At 52.3% G+C, this 21,669-nt stretch overlaps 1 protein-coding gene across 1 annotated transcript in view; it reads left to right on the forward strand.

Moving 5' to 3' along the window:
• The window catches only part of ANXA11 (annexin A11), a 41,806-nt gene that overhangs the window by 18,056 nt on the left and 2,081 nt on the right, over positions 1 to 21,669 (forward strand). The window contains exons 2-14 of the mRNA XM_020878111.2: positions 7,132 to 7,194; positions 8,825 to 8,937; positions 9,863 to 10,249; positions 11,512 to 11,599; positions 11,843 to 11,937; positions 12,543 to 12,656; positions 14,794 to 14,884; positions 15,254 to 15,333; positions 15,464 to 15,520; positions 17,526 to 17,619; positions 20,017 to 20,112; positions 21,116 to 21,174; positions 21,374 to 21,496. Coding sequence (XP_020733770.1) covers positions 7,140 to 7,194; positions 8,825 to 8,937; positions 9,863 to 10,249; positions 11,512 to 11,599; positions 11,843 to 11,937; positions 12,543 to 12,656; positions 14,794 to 14,884; positions 15,254 to 15,333; positions 15,464 to 15,520; positions 17,526 to 17,619; positions 20,017 to 20,112; positions 21,116 to 21,174; positions 21,374 to 21,496 — 1,452 coding nt within the window. The 5' untranslated portion in view covers positions 7,132 to 7,139. The remainder of the gene's footprint in view (positions 1 to 7,131; positions 7,195 to 8,824; positions 8,938 to 9,862; positions 10,250 to 11,511; positions 11,600 to 11,842; positions 11,938 to 12,542; positions 12,657 to 14,793; positions 14,885 to 15,253; positions 15,334 to 15,463; positions 15,521 to 17,525; positions 17,620 to 20,016; positions 20,113 to 21,115; positions 21,175 to 21,373; positions 21,497 to 21,669) is intronic.

A 21,669-nucleotide genomic window follows, 5' to 3' on the forward strand; every position in this document is an offset into this window, starting at 1 on the left:
GGCAAATGGAGGCCACCCTCTAGTTGCGGTGCGTGGGCTTCTCATTGCGTGGTTTCTCTCAGTTGTGGAGTGTGGGCTCTAGAGCTTGCAGGCTTCGGCAGTTGTGGCCTGTGGGCTCAGAGGTTGCAGTTTCCGGGCTCTAGAGCACCGGCTCAGTAGCTGTAGCACTCAGGCTTCGTTGTTCATGGCATGTGGGATCTTCCCGGATCAGGGACCCAGCCCATGTCTTCTGCATTGGCAGGTGGAACAAAAGGATTCTTTACCACTGAACCACGAGGGAAGCCCTATTTTTAATTTTTAAATGTAAGTTAATTTATAGAGCAGCTTTAGTCTCACAGCATCACCTCACCCACTGTCAGTATCTCATATCAGAGTTAGAGTCGATGACCCTATATTGACATACCATTATCGCCCAAAGTCCATGGTTTATTGTTAGCATTCACTCTTACTGTTGTACATTCTGTGGGTTTTGACTAATATATCCACTGTTTTTGTGTCATACAGAATAGCTTCACTGTCTTAAAAATCTTCGGTGCTCTGCCTGTTCATGCCTTCCTTTCCCTAACTCCTGGTAATCACTGATTTTTTTTAACTTCTCCATAGTTTTACCTCTTTCACAATAATGTATGGTTGGAACTGTGCAGGACATAACCGTTTCAGGCTGGCTTTTTTCTCTTAGTAACATGCATTTAAGGTTCCTCCTTGTCTCTTCATGGCTTGACAGCTCATTTCTTTTACTGCTGAATAATATTCCATGGTCTGGATGTACCACAGTTTATCCGTTCACCATCTGAAGGCATTTTGCTTGCTTCCACATTTTGGCAGTTATGAAGAAAGCAGCTGTAAATATCCATGTACAGGTTTTTGTGTGCACATATATTTTCAGCCCCTTTGGGTAAATACCATGGAGTGCTATTGCTAGATCGTAAGCTGAGAGTATGTTTAGCTTGTAAGAAACTGCCAAACTGCCTTCCAAAGTGGCTCTACCATTTTGCATTTCCAGCAGCAGTGAATGAGTTTCTGTTGCTTCATACCCTCATTGGCATTTGGTGTCATCGGTGTTTTGCGTTCCTGCCATTCTGATAGGTGTGTGGTGGTATATCACTGTTATTTTAATTTGCAGTTCCCTAAGGATGTGTGGTGTTGAGCATCTTTTCGTACATTTTTTTGCCATGTATATGTATTTTGGGGGAAAGTATCTGTTCAGATCTTTTGCCCATTTTTTAATTGAATTTTCTTACCTTTAAAAAAAAATTGAAGTATAGTTGATTTACAGTGTTGTTTTAGTTTCAGATATATATACTGTTGAGTTTTTAAGAGTTCCTTTTATATTTTGGGCAACAGTCCTTTATCACATGTGTCTTTTTAAACGTCATCCCCCCCATTCTGTAGTTTGTCTTCTCTTCCTTTGATTTTTAAAAAGAAACCAGCAGGGATCATCTGAACTGTATGGTGTGAGCTCTATATGTAAATTTTCGCATAAAAACAGATTGAAGATTTAATATTAATGAACTAACACACAGATAAGTACTCCAGCCCCCAGATTGGGAAGGGATCATCCCATAAAAGCATGCACTCTAGTCCAGGCCGTTTTGGTTTGCTGCTGGGCATTGGGCAGGAGGTCTCACGGCATGTGACTTCTGGCCCAGGAAGAGCTCCAGGTTTCTGCCTCCTCTCAGTGTTAGCCTGCTGCAACCCTAGCCCTCTGGGGAGGACACTGCATGATCCTTGTGCTAGGCATGCATGGCCCTGCCACCATCCTTTTTCCTCCACATCACTGGAAGTCAGGCAGGACACGAGAATATGTGCAGAGAGCATAGCCAGCGTAACATATATCTCCATCTCCCACTCTTGAGGTGGGGGAACGACAAGACTCTTCATCATGGGGGGCGGTGGCTAGGTCAGGGCAGTGAGGTACCTCTTGTTCTGGGTGATTTTGCCTCTTCTCCCAATACAGTGTTTCTATTTTGCTGTGTTTGAGGACTCTGGGTGCCTACTCTTGTGGAATCCTTGAAATGTAATGGTATTCTTGTATACATGTACACGGTTTTAGGGAATAAGCCACTTTATAGGCTCCAAGAAGCCCCCTCTGTACCTGCTTTCTGCTTTCAACATTCACCAAGTAAGCTGAGGCTTGGTCTCAAGGGACCCTGGGATGCTCAGATCTTGGTGTTTATCCTCAGAGTTTACTTACTGCTGAGAATAAAGATTAGATAGAATAAGCCAGAAAGTGTCCAAGTACCTTAAAGGAAAAAGCGTTTCCTAGATTGTGGAGTGCAGAATCAATTACATCAGAATTCCTGGAGATGGGGATAGGGTGCTTGTTTATATTTCACATTCCCAGGACCGTCCCAGATTGAAGTGCCCAGAATGATTGGGGCCAAGGCCTGGGCATTTTTAGCAAGCTGTCCAGGTGATTCCCAAGCATGAGGAAGTAGTGCTGCAGAAACTGGTCCAGAATCAAGCAGCATCAGCATTTTGGGGCCAGTTCCCAAACCCACCCTGCAGAGACTGTGGGGCCAGGACCTGACAATCTGGGTGAAAACAAGTCCAGCAGGTGATTGTCTTGCAGCCTGAAGCACGAGGAGCCCTAGTTTAGCCAGAGAGGGCCACAGCTGGATGAGATTTGGTGCACAGCTGCAGGTAGATGGTCCCAGTGAGGAAGGAAGGGAAGGCTGGTATTTGTGCTGCATCTTGAGAGGCAGTACTTGAGGCTGAAAGTTCCCCAGAGACTGGTTTCTAGGAACTGGATTAGTCCCAGAAGAGGCCAGCTGCCTGCGGCACCTGGAGGCCCTCTCCAGTGAGTCCCAAGACAGAGTGCCCTGATGAGAGCCAGCACAGAACAGGGAAGTGCCTGGCCTGTCAGAATCCCAGCCTGTCCACTATGTGAAGCACCCCACGCAGGCACCTTTTTTCTTTGTTAAAGGGCAGACGTAGGAGGAAGGCATTGGTCAGCATAGAAGGTGTGATATTTGTGGATGCCAAAGAGAAAGCAGATCTGCAGGTCATTTACTGTGTTACCTTTTGTTGTGCAGAGTGAGGGTTGGACAGAGCAAAGGGGAAGGTGAGGGCTCCACCCCTGCCCCGACCATGCCCTGCCCAAACTCCCCTCTGAGCCAGATTTGGTACCCTGGGTGCAGACTAACTTTGCCAAGGGCAGCGGACCCTGCTGGTGGCCTCTTGAGAAAAAGTGGAGGCCAGAGTATGTAAAGACTGGGCCATAAGCAAATTTCTTAATTTTCACAGAAAAAGGGGGCTTCCCTGGTGGCTCAGTAGTAAAGAATCCACCTGCCAGTCAAGAGACATGGGTTGAATCCCTAATCCGGGAGGATCCCACATGCCATGGAGCAGCAAAGCCTGTGCACCACAGCTATTGAGCCTGTGCTCTCGGGCCTGGAAGCTGCCAACTGCCAAGCCCACGGGTGCAGCTATTGAAGCCCGTGTGCCCTGGAGCCTGTGCTCCACCACAAGGGAAGCCAGTGCAACTAGAAGCCCACACACTGCAGCTAGAGAGCAGCTTCCACTTGCCACGACTGGAGAAAAGCCTGCGTAGCAACCAAGACCCAGCACAACCAAAAATAAATGAGTAAAATTATTTTAAAAAGGTGAGGCGAAGACTGTAGATGTTGGGCGTCTAAGAGTTGCCTGCTGATCCTGGGCTCTCCTAGGACATGTGGTCGTTGGGAGGGGCCGAGCCACGGCACTGGGATTGAGGGTAGGGCCCCTGAAGGTCGACCCAGCTTCCCTGGCTGCCTTTGCTTTTCTCCTGGAGAGTCCTAGACAGGTAAGCTAGAGCGCTCTAGGCGGGCGAGGGGTTGGGGAGATGTGTTAGAATCCTCATCTGACGGAGGCCCTCTTCCTACTGTTGTGAACTAGATGAGGAAATGGGTGTCGATCGGGCTGTGGTAGAGTTCGGTGGTCCAATAACTGATTGAGTGGTCCTGGGTGGGGAGAGGTTGGTAGCGACAGTGCAGGAGCGCCCTTTCAGTGTCACTCACTGGGAAGAACGCAAATGCCACATTTTCCCAACCAGTGAATATAAAAGAAAGCTGAGAGAGAGCTCTAAGATGCTTGATACTGGTCCAGATTGCAGGAGATCTTGTAGTCTGGAGCAACAGGTAGAATGGAGGGGGGAAATTTAACAGGCATCAGCATCCTGTCTCCATTGTCCAGAACATGCAGGTATTACCAGTCCAGGGACGCTGGGGGAGCTACTGCTGTGGGCTCTCCACACCCTACCTGGAGCCTTTGCTTCCCAAGGGAGCTCTGCGAGCAAGAAGGGAGTGGGTCACAAACGTGAAACCACTTCAGGCAGGAAATGGTGAGAAGAAAATGAGACTGTTCTTTCAGAAGAGGGGAAGACTGAAGGTGGGCTTTTGGGGAGAGGAGAAGCCAGGGGGGCGTGGGAGGAAGGACTGTTCTTTGGGTGTAGGATTAGACCGGGCCTGTGGACACTGCAGGGCAGACTCATCATCAGGGAGCTCTGGGAATGAGCACCATCACTGTGTGAGTGGTTGAGGCTGGCCTGTGGCTCTGCCCCAGGTGGGAACCCTAGCAGTCCCTCCAGGTCCAAGTGCCATGGTGTATTTATGTAATAATCCTAACCCCAGGCTCAGAGCTGGGCTGCCTTGCGCTGAATGGACCCTGTGTGAGTTATTCGAATCTTGGAAGAACAGCCACGACCTCAAGTGAGCTCAGAAATCCCCAACTGAATTGGGTCTTTTTTAAAGTTGTTTTTTTAATAGGCCCAAATGCATGTGGCAAGAAATGCAAATATAAACAGTGAATTTCATTTCTATTCCAGTTTTCCCCTCCAGAGGCAATCAGTGTTACCCAGTTTCTTGTTTAACATTCCAGGGATTGTAGGGTGTGTGTGTTTGTGTGTTCAGTGCTAAATTTGTACATTTTCTTTTTTTAAAGTTAGCATACACACAGCACTACACCTTGATTAATAATGGTGATCATTTCAAATCGCCACTCATAGAGCTGGCTAATTCTGAAGTATATAATATAATATATAGATATATGAATACAGTATACAGAGTATCCCTTGTATGGATCCGTTGTGATTTATTTAACCAGCCTCTTGCAGGTGGGTATTTAGGGATTCCTTGTTGTTGTTGTTGTAGTAAATGTCACAGTTAAGTGCATCTGGGAAATAGATTTCCAGAAGTAGAGCTTCTGAGTCAAAGACTGTGTCATTTTTAATTTCAACATCTTTGTGTTTTTACTTGGTGAGCCTCACCATGTTAGTGAGGGTGAACATCTAATGTTCCTTTTCTGTTATAGTTTGCATCATTTGAGTTTCTCTAAAGGTTATTGGTCTTTTTCTTACCATAAAACGTTTTCCCTAAATTTGTCCTTTCTCTTGTCTTTATGTTATTTTCCGTATTTCTGTCTTACACAGAAACTTAATTTTATCTTTGGGGGTAAGGACTGCTTCTGAAGTCTGAAGCTCAGTGTCTGGCTGACATTTTACGTTGATGTAGGGGACAGGGCAGTATCCCGCTCCTCCGTTTTGTTTTCCCATCCCACTGTGGATGAGGCTTCCAGGCTCATTCCTCTGGGAGGTGGTCTCCAGGGAGAACGGTGTCAGGAACAGGACTGCAGCTCCTCTGTTTTTCCGATGGGCAGTTCCTCTTTATTCCATGAGGAGGTTCCTGGCCCATCCATCATTCAGATCCCCAGGATGCTGCCTCACCAGTGAGGCCTCAGGGTTCTGGCAGAGGGGTCAGACTGAAGCACCACTGGGGACCTTAGTTGCCACATCGCAGAGTGCTTGGGAAAAGGACTTTGGCCCACACCACATGTTGCCAATTCTAGCTCTCTGCAAGGTCACTAGGCCACCATCTGGCCTCCCATTGCAGTCACCCATGGACCCACTGACCCAAATAAATTACCATGCCCAGAGGGCTGAGAACCAGACTTGTGGGGACCAGTGGCACCTTAAGGAAGCCCTTCATCTTCCTTAAAAACAGCGTGTGCAGTTCTCCAGTGCAGCTGTGAAGGGCGGCCCAGAATCTTGTAGGTGGATAATGGTGTCTAGAGAGGTGTTTCTCAGAGTTCCTGGACCAGTAACATCACCTGGGAACTAGTTAGAAATACGAATTCTGGCTCTGCTGACTCAAACCCTGCGGGTGGAGCCCAGCAGTGTGTTTAACTAGCCCTCCAGGTGGGTTCTGATGCACACTGCAGTTTGGAGAACTCGCTTGGGGCCTGGCGTGCAAGGAGGAGCAGCTCACCTGGGCTCAGCAGGTGTGATTATTAGGGGAGCCTACAGGTCTCCTCACTCTCACTGGTCCTTGGGTGCCTCTCAAATTGCAACAGCCACTGATTGGCAGGAGTAAGCAGGCTGCTGGTGGTCTGAGAGTGTGATATCACAACAGATCGTGTCCCTCTGGGCAGCTCCACTAGCATGAGACACGGCAGAGGGATCTGTCCAGAGAGGGGTTTGTGAGGACAGGTTTCCCACCATCACCAAGAATTCTAGGTTCCGGACCTGTCTCCTTCCCTTACTACTGACCTGCAAGTCTCGCCCTGTCTGAGCTCCATCTGTAGGGACAGGATGGTACTGCCTCACTTGATCAGATGAGCCCTCCTGAGGGCTCTCCTTATTTCTGGGAATGGTTCCCATACCCAAAGATTCCCTTGCCGGGTGAACCAGAGGCTGGAGAACACAAAGTGTAGTTTGGGGCAGATGCAACTTGGAGGCCACTGTGGATCGCTCAGGGTCTGTAGGTTGGGCACAGGGAGGCGGGAGCGTGGGCTTTCCCTGATGCTGGCTGAATGGTAATAAAGAAGATTCAGGCAAATAGACCTGGACCCCTGAGAGAGAGACGGGAGAGCAGCTTCACACGTGCGGCATCCCTTGTCCGCACAGGCGGGAGTAGAGCTTGGGTGGAAGGGGTTTTGAAGGAAACTCACCAGCTCGTGGGTGATGAATCCTGTAATGCCCCGATTGCAGTTTCTGGCAGGGGCCTGGTGGGTAAACGGTGAGCTGGGTTGCCCCACCTCGGGTCAGGCCTCATGCAGCTCCTCCTACCGGGGCTGGCTTGTGGGTGTCGCTGTTCTCCCGTAAAGCTAATGGGAGTCCCTGGCCGAGCCTGAGCACACTTTCCTCTTTCCTTTCAGATCTAGCCATGAGCTACCCAGGCTACCCCCCGCCCGCAGGTGGCTACCCACCAGCTGCACCAGGTAAGAAGGTCTGGGGCCTGTGGGGGAGGGATTGCCCTCTCTTCACAGCATCCAGGCATGCAGAGGGGAGGAATGATGGTGCTTTCCAGTCATTTCCTTGCTCCCTTCATACCCACCCAGTGCAGCCAGGTGGGAAGGGGCTGGAGAAGAGCTTGGAACCTGGGGCCAGGCGAGGCCAGGGTTTGAAGCCACTTCTGAAAAGCCAGGATGAGGCCAGGCCCCAGTTTCTTGCCTTATTAGCTGATGAGTGTGAAGTGTGAAGTCACTCAGTCGTGTCTGACTCTCTGTGACCCCAGGGACTGTAGCCCACCAGGCTCCTCTGTCCATGGGAGTTTTTAGGCAAGAGTGCTGGAGTGGGTTGCCATTTCCTTCTCCAGTATTAGGAACAGACAAACATGTTCCATTCTCTGAGACGCAGTTTTCTCCTTTGCAAATGAATTCCAGTGTCTCCATCACTGGGCTGGCCCAGACAGGACCGCGATAGCCGGGTGAAGGCTCTGGCGGTGTCCTCTGAGGCCCCGTCACTCCTCCGGCCCTGTGTGCACGGCGCGTGGTTCCCAGCAGCGGGGCCCCTGCACGGGCAGGAAGCAGAGGCGGTCCTGGGGCTCAGCTGTTACTGCTGCAGCTGCTGCTGTGGGCCAGTAGCAGGGAGGCTGCGCCGGCCCGTCAGCTGTCTGTGTCCCACCACTTCCACCTCTGTCAGCACCTGAGCAGCAGGAGAGGGAACTGCCGAGTGATTCCAGGGAGGCTCTGTCCTGAGTGTCCCGGAGCTGGAGAGCCACACTGGAGGCCCCCAGGGCCTTTTCGCAGCCGTGGACAGGGCTGCTTCTGACAGGCCAGCCGTGATGCTAGCTGCTGGGCTACTTGTGGGGGCTACGGTGAGGGCTATCACACATGGATGCTCACCGGGCTCCCGGCTAAGCCCTGCCTGGCAGTAACTCTCTCAATCCTCCTCGTAGCAGTTTGAGGCCATCACTGATTATGCCCACTTCGCACGAGGAGACTGAGCCAGGCTGGTTGAGTGCTCGCCCAGGGCACATACCCCAGTCCTGCTGCTTTCAGAGCTGGGACTTTGTACTGCTGTTCCCCGATTGTCCTCCTGACTAGGACAGGTGTCTTTTCCACAGCCAAGCTCTGTCTCCCTCTGTCCTGTCATCCTGCTTCTCCCTGCCTCTTACACACATGTGGGGACGCATACCACCCAATGAGCAGGACCCCCCGCCCCACCCGCCGTGCTTTCCCGTCACTGTGGACTCTGAGTGCTCCCTGAGCCCCCACTCTGCTGGGCTCAGCATAGCCTCCCTGAGTGACCTGTCTGTACTCCTGGTCCGTGCTGGTGAGCCCAGCAGAGCAGGTCTGCCCGTGGTCCTCCCACCGTAATACCCTGCAGAGAGTCTTCGGAGTGTTTGCTGAGTGGTGCCTTCTTCCCTGAAAGGTGGGGAAGGTTCCTCCTTCTCTTCTCTGGCAGTGGGATCAGGCTAGACTTTGTTGCCTGAGCATTTTCATTGTGGCCTATAGGACTGCCCAAGGCTCCGTTTGGCCTCCTCTCTGACCCACCTGGGAACTTGACGCCTCTGCCTCGTCCTCTTGGTGGCTGATCGGGGGACTGATGGATCGGTGTTGCTTTCAGGTGGCGGTGCCTGGGGAGGTGCTGGCTACCCGCCACCCACCATGCCTCCCATCGGGCTGGATAATGTGGCCAACTACGCAGGGCAGTTCAACCAGGACTACCTCTCAGGAGTGGTGAGTCCAGCCCTCCCACTGGGCTGCCCCGGGGGCCACTCTTCTGGGGCCAGAGGGAGGAAAGCTGCTGGCTTCCATGGTGTCAGGGGTGTGTGTTTACCTGTGGGCACCCAGGGTGTCGAACTATATCTTAGGACAGAAGGGTTTCCATCAAGGCTCTCGCCAGCTCACAGTCCCTCTGTGCATCTCGTTTTTCTCGACTGGAAAGTGAGGGGTGGGGCAATTTGTTGGGCTGCGTGGTCTTCCAGGTTTCTTTCAGCGCTGGGGGATTGGGTAGGGGTGAGGAATATGCATTGAGCACCTTCTGTATGCTCTTAGCATAGGGACGGGAGGAAGGTGAGGGTGTGTGTGTGTGTGTGTGTGTGATGCACATGTGACCACATTCAGGTGTGTGTTGTCCATGTTGGTACATGTGGATGACTGTCCTGGTTGGGCCTGGGGGCAGGTGCCTGGTAACACAGGCAGGCGTGCTACTTTTGATTTGCTTATAAAATGGTGTATTTTATAATCTAAAGATAAACGTATGCTCAGTGTGAACAGGGTAACCACTACATAGTCTAATTTGCACCAGGCCTATTGTAGGTGCTGGGGATAGAAAACCCCAGCCTAGGAGTACCTACCATCCACTGAGAGGAGACAGACAGTAGCATAAGGAAACAGTGGTGTGGTGTTAAAGCAAGTGTGGGTGCTTTGGTGCACAGGCAGGTTAAGGGGTCAGTGGTGCAGGCAGAGGGCATGTGCGACAAGGTGGGTGGGCACTGTTGGCCTGCTGAGAAGCCAGTGGTGCTCAGAGGCAACTTGGGCTAAGCGTGGCTCCCGGGCACCCACTGCAGGGCTCAGGGTGGGGAAGGGCAGATAGATGGATGGAGTGTGGCCTTACCTCTCCAGGGCTGTTAGTCTAAGGCTCTGCTTTGTGGACTTGCAGGCAGCCAACATGTCCGGGACGTTTGGAGGAGCCAACGTGCCAAACCTGTACCCAGGGGCCCCTGGGGCTGGTTACCCTCCAGTTCCCCCGGGGAGTTTTGGGCAGCCCCCTCCCGCCCAGCAGCCTGTTCCTTCGTATGGAATGTACCCGCCCCCTGGAGGAAACCCACCCTCTGGGATGCCTTCATATCCGCCATACCCAGGGGCCCCTGTGCCAGGCCAGCCCATGTTGCCCCCTGGGCAGCAGCCCCCGGGGGCCTACCCTGGACAGCCGCCCATGACCTACCCTGGACAGTCACCAATGCCACCTCCTGGGCAGCAGCCGGTGCCAAGCTATCCAGGGTACTCAGGTTCTGGGACTGTCACCCCTGCCGTGTCCCCAGCCCAGGTAAGTGCCAACCCTGTGCTACTGTCTGTCTGGGCCTGGCCCTAAGGGCCTGAGACCCCTAGGGGCCTAGTGTCCCCTAGCAGGGACGGGGGAGGGCTTAGTCCTGTAGCTCTGACTTGTAGTGTTCAGAGTGTCACTTTCTCACTGACTTCCCACCCCTGTTTGCACACCTGAGGGCCGAGGGAGCCACCCTGTTTGTCCCAGCTTGGTTAGATGGTCCCCGTGTGAGGCGGGTCTGAATGCCTCCAGGTACTCTTCATCCTCTTGTGTTATTTACTGCCTGGGCTTTGTGAGAACTGTCTCAAAAGGCCTTTGCCCAGTGGCCCTTAGTCTTTAATCCCTGGATGTGCCCTCCCAGACTCAAAACCAGCCCCTTTGAGTGTGTAAAATTGTTGCCAGTTCTTTCAGGACTGCTCTTGGCTCATTTTGGAGAGCAGTTCGTGTTTGCAGAGCCTAGAATTCATTGTCATGGTTACACAGCCAAACCAGCCAAGCACAGGGCTAGTGGAATGTGGTTGACTACTATTTTTAGTCAGAGGGTCCATTCCCCTCCTTCCCCAACACCCACATGTCCCTCCACCCCTGCCCTGCCTCGTCCCTATCTGCCTTCCCCTCATCTTTCTCTCAGCTTATCTCCTCTGTTAAAGCCAGTTCATCCTAGATCATCCATCAAGGGAGAGTTTAGGCAGGAAAAATCCAGTGTGCTTGGAGTGTAGCTGTCATTTGAGGAAGAAGCCCAGCAGGCAAGCAGGTCGTAGAGTCCAGAACACGGTGCCAGGAAACCAGAGTGAATCCAGGAGGTAGCTGGTCTGCATGTACCGTCGTGAAGGCTTGACACATGAAGGCATCCCAGAGGAGCACCTGTTTGTGATGTGCACAGAGTGACTGAGCAGGCCTGTTAGGGGAGCCCTGATGTGCAGTGCTGAGACCTTGAGGAGAGGCTGGGACCCTGTTCCTGAGGCCTCCCCCTCATCAGGAGCCCAGGCCTGGAGGACCCCGGCATAGGGTAGATTTCTAGCACCAGGACTCAGCTCTAGGTAGGCTCCGAGCCACGGGAGCCAGGCAGATGCTTCAGTGTCAGGATACGAGGACAGGTAATGTACCTTAGGCCAGCTTAGCGTGAGTCCCCTGTGCTGTCAGCTGCAGGCTCCTTCAGGTCCCCCAGCTTTTAGAAGAAAGGTCATCTCCAGAGTCTGGGCCAGGCAGTCTCACATCTAGGAAATGTAGCATCTTACTGTCTGTCTGTCTGTCTGTCTGAGTAGTTTGGAAACCGAGGCACCATCACAGATGCATCTGGCTTTGACCCCCTGCGAGATGCTGAGGTCCTGCGGAAGGCCATGAAGGGCTTTGGTGAGAGACCCAGTGTGGCATGAGTCCCAACTGCCTCCTCCTGACTCCCTCGGCAGTTACACAGTGGCTCTGTGGGCTGGGGTCGCTGGGTGGAGGCAGCCTGGCCCGAGTGTTAGAGAAGGTGGATATGGGGATGTATTGCGGATGCTCAGGAGAATTGGAGGATCCAGGCCAAGAAAGTCTCTAGCCACAGAGCATCCCTGTGACCCCAGCCACGCCCACTCCCACCTCTCCTTCCACCAGGGACTGATGAGCAAGCCATCATTGACTGCCTGGGTAGTCGCTCCAACAAGCAACGGCAGCAGATCCTCCTGTCCTTCAAGACAGCATATGGGAAGGTGAGTATTGGTGGGGGTTCCTTCCTGAATCAGGGCATATCCTCCTGATAGGAGCAGCCTACTCCTGCTTTTCCTCGGGACCTGGATCTCCTAGATGAACTGTAAGGCATGTTAGGGCATTTCTTGGTGGCTGTCAACTGATGGCATCTTCTAGAGGCAAAGGATGCTCTGAAGCAGAAATCCCAGAGTCCACAGGGTACTGGTTTGCTGAGAGGTGCCCAGGGATCTGGGTTCCATCCTGGCTCTGCTGTGACTCACTGAGACTATGGGCAAGTTATTTCTCTTTGAAGGAAGAGGTTTTAAGTACTGAACACATGAAAGTTTGAATTTGGGGGCTTTTGGATCTTAATTAATAGAAAGATAACCACTGAGTACATATAGACTAGTACATGCAGGCTAGTGCTTTGGCCTAGTGTCTCTCCTACTTTAATGGGCTATGAGTTCCCTGGGAATCTGGTTCAAATGCAGGTTACAATTCTGCAGGTCAGGCTGGGGCCTGAGGTTTGTCTTTTATGTAAATGCTGCTGGATCTGGGATATTGTTTCCTATTGGTCACCTCCTGTGGATTCTCAAAATAGGTCTTGTTTGTCTGAATGTCCAATTAGGATTTGATCAAAGATCTGAAATCTGAACTGTCAGGAAACTTTGAGAAGACAATCTTGGCCTTGATGAAGACGCCTGTCCTCTTTGATGCTTATGAGATAAAGGAAGCTATCAAGGTGTGTATGTTCTCTGTATGTGTGTGGACATGATGAACATAAAGACCTAGACCACATGGTATGTCTTAGCTCGATTATTAGCTATTGTTGTCAGCATAGCTTCTGGGATCCAAGTACTATAGAAAAGGGAACTTTTGGTGGCTCCTCCAAGAGGCAAATGAGGCATCACTCATCATCAGGGAGCATCTTAACTCTCTCTGCCTTAAATGGTAGGAGCTGGGGCTCAGAGAAAATCAGTGATGCAGTGCTAGTAGGGGTGGGAGGAGTGGATGATATCATCCTCATTCATCAGGACTCTGTTGTTAGCAGGTAACAGAACACTCTTGAGGAGCTTAAGCAGAGCCAGGGTGGAGAATCAGGAGGATAGAGACAGCAGCCTGACTTGGAGAGGGACGGGACTGGGCAGAATTTCTCATGTCTGCTGCTTGAGTGTCTCCTTCATTCTTCCATCTGCTTCTGTGCCTCTCCTTCTTTGGCACAGCATCCCTGTGGACCCCTCCCCGAGTACCTGTCAGAGATCCAGCCACAGAGGAGGCCAGCTGTCCCTTGGTCCAAATTCCAAATAGGAGGCAGGTTTTGATGGACTTTGGGTTCAGCCTCCCCCTAGTCCTGTGACTGTCAAGCAGGTGCCCCTCAGCAGGTGTCCTATGGATGGGATGGGGCCACTCCCACAGATGGGGGAGTCCTTGTGAACTGAGCCGGTGCCCCAGAAGAAATCTAACATTTCTCAGGGCCTAGTGGGCGCAGTGACTCTTCCTGCCCTGAAGGGACATCCCCTGAAACTAGGTTCATCTCTCCGTGGGTGTCAAAAGACACAACTAAGTCAAGGAGTAGGAGAAAGTGACTCCGTGGACTGTAGCCTGCCAGGCTTGTTTGTCCATGAAATTCTCCAGGCAAGAATACTGGCATGGATTGCCATTCCCTTCTCCAGGGGGTCTTCCCAACCCAGGGATCAAACCCGAGTCTCCTGCGTTGCAGGCAGAGTCTTTACTGTCTGAGCCACCGGGGAAGCCCAGGAAGCAGGAGAGGGATTTATTACTTGCAGCAAATGAGAACATCAGGGATCTTTCCCAAAGCAGTGTCTCCTGGAACTGCAAAACAGGGAAAAATTTAAGCTAACAGGTGCATATTCATGAAGGGGCTTGGATGGTCCACAGAGTCCATACCTGAAAAGGTCAACATCATCATCCCTTAGGTTCCATTTGTTTTGGTGGTTGAGTGCCCAGGGGGGTTTAAATTCTGCAGAACAGCTCAAGAAAGTGCTTCAGGCTTGTCTTTACCATTGACACAGAACCCAGGGTCTTTACATGTTTTGTTATCTTTCCTGTTGCTCTGTTGTTCCCTTAAGGACAAGTACCGTGGCCAGGCTTAGATCACAAAATGGTTTAGACCAGAAATGGTTTCTCTTATGTCAAGAAAGTCCTTCTTGATTCTCTTGCTTCCAGGACACCCTACCATATCTGCCCCAGTATCACTCCCATTTTATGGTCAAGGAACCAGAGGCTCAGAGAAATGAAGTAACATGCCGAAGGTCACATAGCTAGTGATTGTCAGAACCAAGATGCAACCCGATACAGAAACCAGGCTGCTGACCCTGTCCCCTGCCTCTCACTGTCCCATCCTTTGCTGTCTCTTCCATCCTCAGTGTTGTTGCCTTTTCTTCAGTGTCTCAGGATACTCCACTCTCCACCCTGGGAGTCAGGTTTTCCCACATGTCCATGCTCTCGCTTTCAACCCGTTTTCTCAGTTGTTTGTCACCTTATCCGTGGACTGAACTTGGAGTAAAACAGATCTAGGGCTGCCTCTCAGCCCCACCGTTTACTGTGTGGCCTCGGACAAGTCACCACACTTCTCTGATTTCTTGGTGTCCTGGAAGATGGAATGGGGATAATCCTTCAAATGGATCTCCACTTGTCACCATGTTGCTATCTTCCCTGGTACTTTTCTGAGACTGTGTGGGGGAGTTTGGCTGCTTCAGGCCAGGGTAGCAGCAGCAGCAGCATGATGGGTGGGCCTGTGTCTGTGGCCTCTTCCACTGGGGTTTGTGTCCTGGGGGATCATGGCACCTGCTCTTCCCTGCCTGCCAGCAAGGAGGCTGTCACAAGCTCCTGCTTTGTCCTGTGCTCTGGCTCCGCAGGGGGCGGGCACTGATGAAGCCTGCCTGATTGAGATCCTCGCCTCCCGCAGCAATGAGCACATCCGGGAACTGAACAGACTCTACAAGACAGGTTAGACTGGCCCCAGGGCCTCACCCACCATGACCACACCCTCTCCCGGGGCCTGAACTCTTCCTTCCTGACCTTATCTCCTCATCTCCTGCCATCCCCAACACACTGGGCTTCCATCCCAGCCCAGCCCTGCTTGCTATTTACACAGAAGCAGGTGACTGAGGTTAAGGGAGGGCTGAGGGAAAACCTCCTGGGCACGACTAGGGTCAGGTCAGCCTGGGAGTCATAGCCCTTCCTGGTCTCCAGTTGTATGTTCCTGGGGGCCATGTGGGCCACCTGTCTCCTCATGCCAGGCTCACTGTTGACTGTGCACTGGGCAGCTTGGTCCACGGGACTACAGGGTGCCCCTTCCCTGCATCTTGCTTTCAGAATTCAAAAAGACTCTGGAGGAGGCCATTCGGAGCGACACATCAGGGCACTTCCAGCGGCTCCTCATCTCTCTCTCTCAGGTACTTTCCCAGGGCAGAGCTTGGGCCCACGGCAGGGAGAGGTGGACGTCTGAGCCACAGGGAGGAGGAGCAGGGAGGGAGGGATGTGACTCCATGGAGTGGCCTTGCCTCACGGCCTGCTTCCTTTCAGGGGAACCGGGATGAAAGCACGAACGTGGACATGACTCTCGTCCAGAGAGATGTGCAGGTGAGTGATGGCCGCTCACCTGGCTTCTTGAGCAGGGAGCGTCTCCCACTTCCTTGTGTCATGAGGGGTGGAAACAGCAAAGATTAGGAGTAGATTCCAGATGCTGTAAGTTTCACAGGCTCTGCTGCTTATCAACTGTGTGACCTTGAGCAGGTCACCCCACCTCCATAGGCCTCAGTCTCCCGCCCTGTAGGAGGGACCATGTGGAATAATATTAATTTTAACAGTTGGTAGATCAGTGATGGATGTGGGATTTCATGTGATTTTGTACGTGTGTTTGATTGCCTAGACCATTATTCTGTTAAGCTTTTGATTTGAACCTAGAAACCAGCTGCCATGTTAGTTGTGTAGCCTTGGAATTCTGCCCTTGTCCCCAGCCTGGTGTGAACTGCAGACCAAAGGGGGAGCTGTCTCTGGCCATTTCCTCTCTTTGTCCAGGCATCCAAGTGCCTCTCCAGAGGAGTTTGGGTTTCCCACCGACGATGTCAGAACACCATGGCAGTTCTGGCTGGGGAGGGCCCGGCTTCGGGGGCTGGAGGGCACTGAGGTGTCCAGGTGAGGACACTGAGGCTCAGGGAGGCAGAGCTGTGTGCTGAGAAACCTGGAGGCGGAGCCTGGACAGAGGCCAGATACCTCGTTCACATCCTGTGCCCAGACAGCGCCTGCCTCTGCCCTGGGCCCAGACCCCTCCTTAACATCTCCCGGGCTGGGGCCCCCATTCCCATAACTGAACTCAGGGCTGGACGTCCTCAAAGCCCCAGGCTCTGGCCTTGCCCCTGTGGGGATTTTCCCATTGCTGTTTCCTATCCAGGCCGTTTCTTAGCTCAGGCAGAAGTTTCCTTCGTTGAAGGGTTTCATGCCGACTACTCTGCCTTCTTAGTTCTGGACCTGCTTGGCCTTACCTTGATGTGTGGGGTCTCTGAGCCCCTGATGGGCACCTTCTGCCCTCAAATATCGGTGCCTTTCAGTCCACGAGCTGCTGCTACCTGAGGCCCGGAAGGCTCTTTGGAGCCATCTGGTTCAGAGGTTACCAATTGGCATATATACTGAGCTTAGACCTTCAGTGGCTTAAGAGGAAACTGCAAATTCTTCCCATTTACAAACATAAAATGGTGTATGCAATAAAATGACAGGCAGGCACCTGTCACATAAAGCCCCACATCCATAACTGCGATTTATTAATTGTAATAGTTATTGTCTTATGTGTTCCTGCTTATAGATAGGGAAACTGCCTTTAAAGATGAGAAATTTCATATGGACATCTGGATTTCTGGCTCCCCTGGTAGCTTAGTTGGTAGAGAATCTGCCTGCAGTGCAGGAGACCCAGGTTTGATCCCTGGGTCGGGAACATTCCCTGGAGAAGGAAATGGCAATCCACTCTAGTATTCTTGCCTGGAAAATTCTAGGGACAGAGGAACCTGGCGGGCTACAGTCCATGGGGTTGTAAGAATTGGACACAACTTAGCAACTAAACCACTACATGAAAAGTGGATCTGCGGGCTGTGAGCCTTGTTCCTCTGTCTTGTTGTCAGCTGAGAAGCACCTCTGTGTAGTTCCCATGGTCCCCACCACTCTCTGGCCTTACAAATGCCCTGATTCCTGCATTTAAGTTACCCAGTGGCCCCTTTGGGCTTTCAGGTTGGTGACCCTGAATCTAATTCACTCTTCCCACTTTAGAGCTGAGAACGCTGAGAGGGCCAGTGACCTGCCTAGAGTCCCTTGGCAAGTGGGTGGCAGAGCTAGTACTCAACCTATGTTTTCCTTTGTGCTGCTGCCCCCCCTGGTTCCTTGCCTGTCCTGGACCCCAGCAGCCTAGGCTCTCCTGGCTCAGGATGTGTGGATGGCATCTGTCTCAGCACAGTGAATGGAACTCAGCTGGGGCCCTGCCCCCCTTTCCCTCCCCTTTGGGCTTCAGAGCCCAGAGAGACTGCCTAGCTGTCCTAGGTGACCTGGGCCTGGAGTTGGGGGTGAGGCCTACATGCCTATCTGTCCATCTTCTGTCCAGGAGCTCTATGCAGCTGGGGAGAACCGCCTGGGAACAGATGAATCCAAGTTCAATGCAATTCTGTGCTCCCGGAGCCGGACCCACCTGGTGGCAGGTAAGGCCGTCCTGGCTTCCCTGTAGTCAGGAAATGGATTGCAGAAACACTTGGCAGTTCCTCACTGCATGGAGCTTTCACTTCCTTGGAAGAGCCCCCTAGTGGCGATTTGCAAGACAGTCTCAGCGTGTTTCCTGCGTGTGCTGGCATCTGGTTCTGAGGAAATCTGGGGAGGAGGTGAGAGAAGGGGGGCCTCCTGGTGGCTGGTGTCTTCACCTGCTAGAATATGGAATTGCAGAGTTTTTGTTTGGGAGCAGTTTTTAATTTTTTTTTAATTGAAATATAGTTGATTTACAATGTTGTGCCAATCTCTGTTGTACAGCAAAGTGAATCAGTTTTACACATTTATACATTCTTTTTAAAATTTTCTTTTCCATGTTCATTCCAGGAGATTGGGTGTAGTCCCCTGTTCTATATAGTAGGAAGTCCTGCTGACAGTTGCATGGACTTAGGTGTTTATCTTGAATAAAACAGGGAGCCAGTGGAGAGTGTGGTGTGAGGGAGGGGTGTGATTTGACTTAGGTTTTGCAAGTGTACTGACAGTTGTGCTGAGAAGAGTGACGGGGTCTATGGTGAGGAAGGAAACCAGTTAGGAGACGGCTGCAGTCAGTCCAGGGGAGAAGTGATGGTGGTGTGGACAGCTGGTAGGAGCAGGTGTTGAGAAGGGGTCAGATTCTGGCTCTGTTTGCAGATGAATTGGATGTGGGGTGTGAGAGAAAGCACCCCGGGATTTGTCCCTGCTGAGCCAGTGGAAGAGGAAGAGGGTGGGACCCTTGACTGAGAGTGGGAGGCTTTAAGGAGACAAGGGAATCGAGCTACAGGTGCCGTGGAAGCCACTAGGTTTGTGAGCCTGGAGGTCAGAAGAGGTCTGGCTAGAGGTGGAAGTTTGGGAGCTGAGTGGGTCGAAGGAGTTTGAGGCTCTGGGACTGCAAGTGGTCCCCTTGGGAGGGAGCACAGTGGTCTGAGGACAGGGCTCTGGCCATGGCAGGAGACTTCGGAGGGGCACCCAGAGAAAGGGGTGTCCTAGAGGCCAGCAGTGTCAGCGTATAAGAGAGCAGGTGAGGATGGAGAACGATGACCACACCTAGCAGTGGGGTGGGATCTCCAGCACCCACTATGGGCATGCGCTGGGCCTTTAATAAATTCCAATAGGCGCCATTCTCCCACTTTACAGATGAGGAGTGGGGCAAAGGGCAGCTGGGGAAGTCAGGTACCCAACTGGTGATGTGGCGGAGCTGCCATTTGCCCTCAGGCTGACTGCCTCCACAGCACACATTTGAACCTCTGCACTGTACTATAATGGAGCAAGAGTGCACATACGTTCATCTTGGTCATTATTTATTTTAGTAAGTATGAGATATGTTTATCAGAACCCCAACTGCACACTAGTCAGGAGGAAAGAGGAGCTGATCTGAGTTGGATACAGAGGTAGTAGAAATCATGATTCTGATACGCAAATGACAGCAGTTTGGAGAACACAGAAACTGAGACCTTGGCCAGAGAAGAGGAAGTTACATCCTGGGGGCAGAATCAAGTTAGGACCCAGGTCTCCATGGCTCCACCTGCCTCTCTTAGAACCCACAACCCACTTCCCACGGGTGCTCAGCCCAACCCAGGGTAAGCTGGGGTGCTGGAGGGGTGTTAGCTTACAGTCAGATTGAGAAAGACCGACACATAGAATGATGGAGAAGGGCTGGGGCTGGAAGTGGTGGATCTGAGAAGAGCATATCAGTGTCAGGGCTCCTGGACAGGGGATTGAGTTACAATAGGTAAGCAGAGGTGCTGGTAAGGGGACTGAGTAAGCAGGCCTGGGGGGGTGGGGGAGTACACTTGCCTTGGGGTGAAGAACTGGGAGACTTGAGAGCTGGGCTAGTGTGGTCATTGGGACCGCCTAGAGTGCCAGGAGCAGAGTCGGAGAGAGGGGCTCTGGGAAGAGGCAGAGGTCTCACCATGTGTCCTGTCTGAGTCAACTGGAGCTGCCATAATAAAATACCATGGGCCAGGTGGCTTAAACAGCAGAAATCTATTTTTTCCCAGTTTTGGAGGCCGGAAGTCCAAGATCAAAGTGCCGGCAGTGATGGTTTCTCCTGAGGCCTCCCTGCTTGGCTTGCACACGGCCCCTCCTTGGTGTGTCTGCGCATGCTCTTAGCTCTGTGTTTGCAGCCCTGGTGTTTGCTTGTGTGTGCAAATCTCCTTTTCTTAAAAAGACACCAGCCAGATTGGATTCGGGCCCATGCTGAGGGCCTCATTTTAACTTAATTACCTCTTTAAAGACTGTATCTCCAAGTACAGTTAAATTCTGAAGTTCTGGGAGTTAGGACAGTTCAACATAGGAATTTGGGGAGAGTGTCAGGGACAGAATTCAGTTCATAACGTGTCCCTCTGTCTTCCCACTAGTTTTTAATGAGTATCAGAGAATGACAGGACGTGACATTGAGAAGAGCATCTGCCGGGAGATGTCCGGGGACCTGGAGCAGGGCATGCTGGCTGTGGGTAGGTGTCTCAGCCCTCCTGCTGGAGCCTGGGGTGTGTTGTGAGTTTTCTGGGTGCTCACCCACCCTCCGGTTGAGGATGAGCATAGTGAAAGGGTCCAAGATTGTTAAATCCAGCTGCCTACGCAGTGGGAAATCAGGCTGCTTCCTGGATAACTGTGTGTGGTTGTGCCCCCAGTGGTCTTGTTTATATTTCAAGCCCAGCCTCGGGGAGGGAGCTGCAGTGTGAGCACCAGTGGGAGCACGACCAGCCGCTCTCCGGGAGGAAGATGACTCACATCCTGCCAAGTCTTCTCTAAAAATATATCCCTGCAGGCAGTTGTCAGATGTTTGTGATGGGAACACGTGGAAAGATTTTTTTTACTTGCAACAGCAAAACAGGCCCTGGCTGAGGAAAACTGGCATAGCTCCCGGGACGCTGTGCGCTTCCCACAGTGCCCGGGTCCCGTCCTTCAGAGCAGGGCCTGGCATGCTCCAGACCAGTCCTCCCCCTGCCCACCACCTGCGGGTTTGGCCCCTCTTTATACCCACTTGGGACTCTCATGGGTTGTCCATCTTCTGCTTTGCTTTTCTTGGAGCTTTCTGAATGGGACAGGTTCCCCCATGTCCCCCAGGGTAGGTATCATGGCCTGAGAACCCTAGTTAGATATTCATTCTGCTCAGACAGCCTTCCCCCCCGAGGGTCACGCCATCCCCAGTGGGTCCCCTCCTGCCTGAGCAGCCATATGGTTCCTTACGACCATCCACATTCCTTCCCTACCAGCTTCCTCCATCACATTGGTTACCAGGAAAGGAGTTGCGTTGGTGTCCAGGCTGCATGTTTCTATTCCAGAGGGCTGGAGCCAGGATCGTGGGATAATTGAGCCTGAGGAGATGAGGGGGGGAGGAAGATGGATTCCCTGGTGTGTTTGATGGACAGCCGGCCTTCTAGGAGGCGGCTGTGTGCCCCATGTCCCCCTGACTGAGTTTTCTGCAGATCAGTTCATGCTGTTTCTCTCTTCCAGTGAAATGTCTTAAGAATACCCCAGCCTTCTTTGCTGAGAGGCTCAACAAGGCCATGAGGGTAGGTAATCCCCAGGTGTAGGGTCTGGGTGAGGGGGGTGTCTCAGCCCATCCTGTGATTGGGACCTTGCTCAGGGGAGGAAGCTTGAGGAGAGCCACCCTTCCTCCAGAGGGGGCGGGGAGGGGCCCAGGGCCCAGGAATGGTGGGGACTGGATGGTGAGGAGGTCCATAGCTCATGCCCTTGGGCCACTCTCTTTAGGGAGCAGGAACCAAAGACAGGACCCTGATCCGCATCATGGTGTCTCGCAGCGAGATCGACCTCCTGGACATCAGAGCGGAGTATAAGCGGCTGTATGGCAAGTCGCTGTACCACGATATCACGGTACGGGCCCCTGGGGGCTGTCTGGGCTGTCTCCCTGGCCGCCCCCACTATCCCCGTTGCTCTTCCTCAGAGCGCCTATAGGCTTGGCCTCAGCCAAGCAAGGCATCTTGTTTGTGGTCCTCTGCTTGCCCTCTTCAGCTTTCACTTGTTCACCTGCTTGCACAGCAGCAGCT

This window comes from Odocoileus virginianus, chromosome 7 (assembly GCF_023699985.2).
Source record: "Odocoileus virginianus isolate 20LAN1187 ecotype Illinois chromosome 7, Ovbor_1.2, whole genome shotgun sequence".
In the NCBI taxonomy this organism is placed as follows: Eukaryota; Metazoa; Chordata; class Mammalia; order Artiodactyla; family Cervidae; genus Odocoileus; species Odocoileus virginianus.